The following is a 7774-nucleotide window of genomic DNA, read 5'->3' on the forward strand; positions in this document are numbered from 1 at the left end:
AAGACAACTAAATAAATATAAAATATAATGAGGAGAGCAATATCATATTCATTAGTTAAAAATTATACAATATATAATAACATCTTCAACGAGGATCTAACTCTGTGATGGATGCGTCAATAACAGAACAAGGAATTTGTTTTCCAAATGAATCATCAGCTTCCAAATCTTGGTCCAGGCTACTTTGGAAGTAAAACCCAGGTGCACAAGGCAGTTGTAGTGTGATTTTGCTACTACTGAGTAGCAAAATGACTTTAGACATCATAGGACGATCTCTAGGATCTTTTTGAACACATAAAAGCGCAATATGAATGCATCTTCTAACTTCTTCGGTTTGATATTGCTGCCCAAAAGTCTGGTCTAAAAGTTCTAGAGCCGAACCTTTTCTCCATAGTCTCCAAGCCTAACATTAATACATGGTATTATAAAAAGTCTCCATAATATTTGATCATAGTGTTAAAAGAGACAAAAAAAACACTAACATGTGTGACTAAATTGACAGCTGAATCATCTGTTTCGTTGAAGCTACTATTCATTTTTCCACTTATGATCTCAAGAACCAGGACACCGAAGCTGTAGACATCAGATTTCATGGAGAATCGACCATGCATGGCGTACTCAGGAGACATGTAACCGCTGAAAATAAAAGTACAAACTGAAAATATACTTTACAGTTCACGAGTTACCATCAAACAGTTTCATAGAGTAAAAACAAAACCACTTACAAGGTACCAGCTATCTTTCTAGTATTGGCTTGAGTTTGCTCCATCCCAAAAATCCTTGCCATGCCAAAATCGGCTACTTTTGGGTTCATGTCATCATCTAGAAGAATGTTGCTCGCTTTGATATCACGGTGTATGATTGTGAGCCGTGAATCTTGATGAAGATATAGAATCCCTCGAGCAATACCTCCAATGATACTGAACCGTGTTGTCCAATCTAGTCGCTGTCGCTTTATTGTGTCTGTGCATTCGATGTGATACCAATTAGGAGTCTAGGTTTCAATAATGACAAACAAATATACCAAGAGAATTAAGGATTAGAAACAAACCGGATAGTAAGTAATCAAGACTCTTGTTGGGAACAAACTCATAAACAAGTATTTGTTCATCTCCTTCCACGCAAAATCCAAGAAGCTTAACAAGATTCCTATGTTCAAGCTTCGCCACAACCACAACTTCATTCTTGAACTCTTCTGTGCCTTGTCCAGAATTCTTTGATAGTCTCTTCACCGCAACTTTAGTTCCATCTGGTAATATTCCCTAAAAAAATAAAATAAGTAAATATTTTTTTAACTTCAGTAAGAAAATATAGCAATCATAGATATATTCAGAGCTTAGATATACCTTGTAAACAACACCAAATCCACCTTGGCCTATTTTGTTGGTCTCCGAAAATTGATCAGTTGCGGCTTCAATTGTCTTGACATCAATTTGTAATGACTCTGAGCTTATAATATCATTATCATCTGCAGCAATATATATATACGATATCATCAGATTTTTTTTTTTTAGCAACATCAGAATTTATATGTATGCTCTCTGTTTTGAAATGAAATAAGGGTAAAAGAAACTCACTTTTTAGCGTGTTGAATGATTGTCTTCTCTTGAAAACAAACAATCCTAAAGCTAACAGCACCATAAATACTACTGTTGATACAATAAGCGCCATTCTGACTCCTGTAGAAATCGTTTTGCCATCTGGAGGAGGAGGAGGAGGAGGTGGTGTTGTGGGTTGTAATTCTTGACGATCTTGAGATCTTTGAGGAGGAGGGGAAGATGTTAAGTTATGGAAAGCATTGCGAAACCTATAAAGATCAAACCGGAAAAAGCAAACCGGTCTCCTAACGCTACCTCCTTGCTTCCCACTGCAGCAGCTTTGGTAGTAACGAACATTTTCTAGAAGACAAGCATTACAATCCGCTGAAGAAATCCCCGGGATACACTGCATCAGTGCATATATTGCTCGGGAACCGGGCAAAGGAGTTGTATTCGCTGCATAATGTCGGCCTGCAAGCGCCCCTGGACTTGAGGACGAAGCTGCTGATATCATACGTTCCATGAAACCTCCCCATGTTCTTTTATACTCCGCAACATCTCCAACGAAATCAAAACCATAAATATACTCTTCTCTTGGCCGTAGATCGATCTGGTTAAAAAACGAGCGGTTTGAGTACCGAACAAAACAAATGGTATTCGTATCGTCTTCGGATCTCCAGTACCATGAGTTGGTCTGGTTCGGACAGTTCTCTGATAAACTAACAGACGCTAGTTGAATACAATCGGAACAGACCTTTGGATCAGTTCCTGGGAGACAGAGGCCTAATGTATAGATCCTTCCGGGGCCTTCACCTACAGAGGCGTTGTAGTATCCTTCTCGGGAACTGACGTTGGAAGCAAGAGTTGAGAGAACGAGGAGACGGTTTATGGCGTAAGTGCTGTTTGGTCTGTAAAACAGGGACTCTCCACATATTTGTGAAGAGACTAAGACGAAGCTAGAGGCGAGGAAAAGACAGAGGGTTGGCAAGAACTTTTTCGTATACATTTTAGCTTTGCTCATAAATTTGCTGCAGTATCACGGAAGCTTAATTTAAATCAGATAAACTTTTGATACACTGCGAACGTTGATTTCGTCAAAAACTTGCGTGTCTAGAATTTTAACTGAACGTAATTGAGTCAAGGATATTAAGTCAAGTCGAGTCTTTTAAATGTTTTGGAGTATTTTGTAAACGCGTTAAATTTAGGAAAGTTGCAGGCAAATTGCAAAACTGACTCATTAGTCAACTGCAAAAGTAATTCACTGAATTTTTTTTTCAAAGGTATTTTAAAATTAATCTATACTCAAAACATTAGTCAACTGTTGTATATATATATATATTTTTTTTTACGGCAAACGGTTATTCTATTACTCAAGCTTGAGGTGGTCTGGGTAACCAGACCTGAATAGAACAACCAACAAAATGTAACTTCCTATAGAAGGATCTAGCTGTCTTAGCTAAAAAATCTGAAATCTGATTACGCGCTCTTGGGATGTAAGAAATCTTGAAATCCGGGAAGCATATGAGCAGTGTCTCTATCCTCTCTAATTCCGTAGCAAAACTTGGCCAAGCAGGAGGTTCCTTGATCATTGCAATCAGTTTTTTACAGTCTGTTCCGAAGTTCTGACATGTTGAGTGCTGAAGCATATTCTCTATCGTCCATCGCAGTGCTTCCACTTCTGAGTGCAGTGCTGATTCTCTTCTGAGAAAGTTCTGTACTCCCATGAGTTGCATATTTCCCCCACTATCCAACCAGACCCATCCACACCCACTGAATTGGGCATGAAATGTCCATGATCCATCCAGTAAGCAAATATTGCCCAAGCTTATGACTTGGGGTTCTTCTATATTATTCTCTTGTACTACTGGCGGTATCATCTCATTGGCATTAAACCAAGCTTGACACTCACTCTCAGCATATCGAATTAGTTCCAGAAGATCTCTGTCTATACCCCTAAAGAGTTTGTCATTTCGAACCTTCCAGATATACCAAATTAGCCAAGGATAAGGATCCCTGTCTTGCTCTGGTTCAAGTGAACCATCTTTCTCCCAGAAGAGGTAGTTCATATTCGTGTAGATACTTGATGTTGGAAAGACGCCAGGATTAGTTGGAGTCGATGAGTGTAACCAAACTTGTAGAGCAGGCGGACATTCAAAAAAAGCATGTGTTACTGACTCCTCTGGTTCACCACAGCGTGGACAGTAGTTGTCACATCTTATATTTCTCCTTACTAAATTTCTCGTTACTGTCACATGACCAGTTAACAATTGCCATACCATATGACACATTTTCTTTGGCGCCTTTATCTTCCAAGCAAGGACTTGAAGCTTTGTAATACTTGGCTCTAACACTTGCTCTTCATCTGCCTCTTTCAAAAGGTTTTGAGCAACCCAATATTCAGACTTGACCATATATTGTCCATGTCTTGTGAAGTTCCAGCAAAACGTGTCAGGCCTATGAGTTGTTCTTATGGCTAAACTCCGTATAAGAGGTATGTCATCAGGGCTGACATACTGATCCAGTAGATCAACATCCCATTCCTTCAACTCCTGGTTAATAAGATCACTCACTCTCATATTTGGGTGCATAACTGGCGTTATAGGTATAGCTGGCCTAGCAGGATTCAAAGGAATCCAGGGGTCCTCCCACACCTTAACCTCATAACCAGAATGAATCTTCTGCCTTATCCCCAGTAACAACAGCTCTCTTGCTGCGGAAATAGTAGTCCAAACATAGGAATGACTGTTTACAGAAATTACTCGTAAAGGCGAACTTAGTCTGTAATATCTCCCTCTTAAGACACGGGCGACCAGCGAGTCTGGATTTTGTGTTAACCTCCATAGTTATTTCGCCAGTAATGCCAGATTGAACTCATGAATCATACGAAAGCCAATCCCTCCTTCTTCTCTCGGTAGGCAAACTTTTGTATATATTATTTAAAATATATGATTCAATATATTTTATATTTTCAACATTTATCATACTGAACTTCCATTGTGGTATTATTTATATGAAAAATATATGTGACATAATATATTTATATATTATATAAATGATTATTTTAATGTGACTTTGATTTTTAGGTATTACTAATAAATGATAAAAAAATATAATTACATCATTTTAAAAATAATATCTATACTATTAAAGCAGGATCCTATTGGCTTTTTTACTAAAAATACTCATTTCTTTAATAACATTGCATATTTCATTAAGGGCAATCAAGTAATATTAATAACACATCTATATTGGGTCACTTTTTTTAAATCCAGCCCATTGCTCACATCATCTATTTTGGGCCATTTGGGCCGATTAACAAATCAGATTCAATTTTTATTTTTTTCGGATCGGGTTTGAATCGGATCTTTCCGGGTCTGGGTGGGTTCGGTTCGCATGCATAAGAACCTGAAAAATAACCAAATAACCAAAATATCTAAAACGGGTTCGGTTATTTATACTCAGAGTAACCAAAGTATCCGATTCGATTCAAATTTTTGTATCCAAATTACTCAAAAGTAACCAAAAGTAACCAAAAATATCCATTCTATACAGTTTTTTGGGTAAACTTTTATCCATTCTATCATATTTTATCCAAAAATACTCAAAAGTACTAAAAATGACTACTATAGTTAACTTATGATATTAATTTAAAATATTAAAATAATTATAAATATAATTATAACATATATTTTTAGATATATATTCACATTTCGGGTATCTTCGGATACTCATTTGGTTCTCGGTTCGGATCGGGTTCGGATCGGTTCTTCGGATATAGCAATTTAGAATTCATTCGGATATTTACCCCGGGTCTGATCGGGTTCGGGACCCTGATTTTTGGGTTGGTTTTGAGTTGGTTCTTCGGGTCCGGATATTGTGATCAGGCCTATACTCATTTAAAATGAAACATGATAAAGAAAGATAAAAAGCTTAAGTCTTTTATAAAAAAACAAATATATGAAAATATGACATTTATTAAATATTTGTCAATTTAAAAAAGATAAAGGAAAATAAACCCGCGCTTTAAAAGCGCGGGTCAAAATCTAGTTGTTCATTAAATATTTAAAGCTAGGTTTATTAAATATTTCCAAACACACATACATATATAATAAAATAGGAAGAAAAAATGAATACTATAAGTTAGGTTTACTAATTATGTTGCCTAACTTTTTCTATTTAGAATTCAATTTTGAAAATGCATTAATTAAACAGAATAAAACAAAGAATCATTAAAAGTAACACACATTTAATAGAATTCGATTTTGAAAATGCATTAATTAAATAGAAAAAAACAAAGGAATTTCTAGGAAACACACATTAAATAAACTGGAAAAGAAAATATTAATATAGAAAGATTAATGACAACATTTAGCTCAATTTATTTTAAGAAAACACGTTAAATTAACTGAAAAATACAAGTATTAATATAAGGAAAATCAATTAAATTCTCAGTGGCATGCCATTGGTAAATAACACTGAAAACTAAGGGTTATTTTTAAAGTGCACTTTTATTTTAATAATAGAGATTTCTTATTTCCATTAATCAATTAAAATGTATCTATAAAAAATTACAAAATTAAGAGTATCCTAATCTAATCCACGATCTGAGGAGAACATATATACACACACAAAAAGATAATCTTTAACAACCAGTATCTTACACAGAAATTTTTGAAGGTTTACTACATATAATAAATGTGTTCATGGTCGAGAAGATTTTAGAAGTGTTTTATGATGTAATATATATATATATTTTAGGATAAAGAATGCGCGCGCAGGGTGAATTTTATGATAAATATTTAAAATATATAATATTAACAAATGATGTCAAATCAGCAATATCTAGTTTTATTAGGGATAACATGTCGGTTTAACTATATGTTTAGATTTTTGTTAAAAAACTACGGGTTTAGGTTCGATTTGGTTTATTAAAGTCTAAAAGACCGTTATCAAAGTCAATTCAAATTAGTTTGGTTTGATTTGTGTTCGGTTTTATTTCGATTTGGATTGTGTTCGATTCAATTTTAATTTAGTTTGGTTTGTGTTTGGTTCCTTTTATTTGGTTTTGTTTGTGTTTGTTTATCCAATCGAATTGATTTTTCTAGTATTGTTTTAGTTACAAAATATAATTTATAAGAACATAAACAAATCATCATTTGACACTAAGACATTATTTTTTTCATTAATATTAGTATACATTTTTAGTGGAACCTTCGAATAATTCAGATATTGATAAATTAATTGCATGATTTTAAATTTTAATTATTTTATACCTTCTTCGCTTATTCACCAATCTTTCTAATTAATACAAACATTCTTTTCTGAAACTTATGAAAATTATATACTACATATATCAATTGCATGCATCATATTGTGCAATATTTTATATTTACTACTTATTTTCTGTTTTTCTGCAAAATATGAAATTATAAAATAATAATTATTATATTAAATAACTAAGAAATCAATTATTATATGTAATAAATTGGGTGTGCGCATATAAATCAAACGATCACTCTTGTTTTTTTGCAATCATTTTAAGGTAAATAAATCGAAACAATCACTTTATTTGTCGTATATAATATGTAATAAATTTAAATGATATTAACAGATACTATTTTTTTAATTTGATTTTATTAAATGAGGTTTCTACTCATATGATTTATGATTATTTGCATATTTGTGAAACAAAATTTTACACCAACAATTTTTTTTAATGTGGATGTTTAGTAGTTTCAATGATTTATAATCATTTAAAAAAAAAATGAAGATTTCAAAATTAAAATATTAACTTTCAATATATGTTCAATGCAAATATCAAAATATTAGTATGTATTTTCATACGATGTATAGTTAAATTTAACGATATGAAAAATATATATATAAACTTATTAAAATGAATTTTATTATTCATACGGTCTTTATAATCATTGTATCCTAATATATAAAAATTAAACCTTGATCACAAAGGTTTATATAAGATTTTTAACAGTTTAGTAATTTATACTCGTTTTGAAAATTCAAAATACAACATATACAAAAAAAATTAATTATTATATCACTAATGTAATTGTGTAATTTATTTTAATAATAAAGAATTAAACAAAAGTGATAGAAAGTTACAAATTGTTATCAAATCTTTATTATTTAAGATTATTAATTGTCGTATATATATTTTAATCACATTAGGTAATTTCGTAGGTTTTATTGAAGGAAAGATAATGCGACCAATGTAA

The 7774-nt window shown here is 32.8% G+C and overlaps 1 protein-coding gene across 1 annotated transcript; it reads right to left on the minus strand.

The window, feature by feature from the left end:
* LOC108847688 (putative cysteine-rich receptor-like protein kinase 32) lies at nt 1-2646 on the minus strand. Its single transcript, XM_018621010.2, has 6 exons — nt 1578-2646; nt 1347-1468; nt 1052-1262; nt 726-963; nt 483-636; nt 1-403 (listed from the first exon to the last, which is right to left on the minus strand). The coding sequence occupies exons 1-6, from the start codon at nt 2557-2559 to the stop codon at nt 86-88; spliced, it is 2025 nt and encodes a 674-aa protein (XP_018476512.2). The 5' UTR covers nt 2560-2646; the 3' UTR covers nt 1-85.
* Nucleotides 2647-7774: the final 5128 nt, after the last annotated feature.

The sequence above is a fragment of the Raphanus sativus genome, chromosome 3, assembly GCF_000801105.2.
Source record: "Raphanus sativus cultivar WK10039 chromosome 3, ASM80110v3, whole genome shotgun sequence".
NCBI lineage: Eukaryota > Viridiplantae > Streptophyta > Magnoliopsida > Brassicales > Brassicaceae > Raphanus > Raphanus sativus.

Bases quoted from the DNA above. Each gene is read 5' to 3' on its own strand.
- LOC108847688 (XM_018621010.2), bottom strand. From the start codon at position 2,559: ATGAGCAAAGCTAAAATGTATACGAAAAAGTTCTTGCCAACCCTCTGT. The intron at 964-1,051 runs GTTTGTTTCTAA...TCGAATGCACAG, and splicing joins TCTTGATTACTTACTATCCG to ACACAATAAAGCGACAGCGA. The intron at 404-482 runs GTTAGTGTTTTT...TATTAATGTTAG, and splicing joins CTGTCAATTTAGTCACACAT to GCTTGGAGACTATGGAGAAA.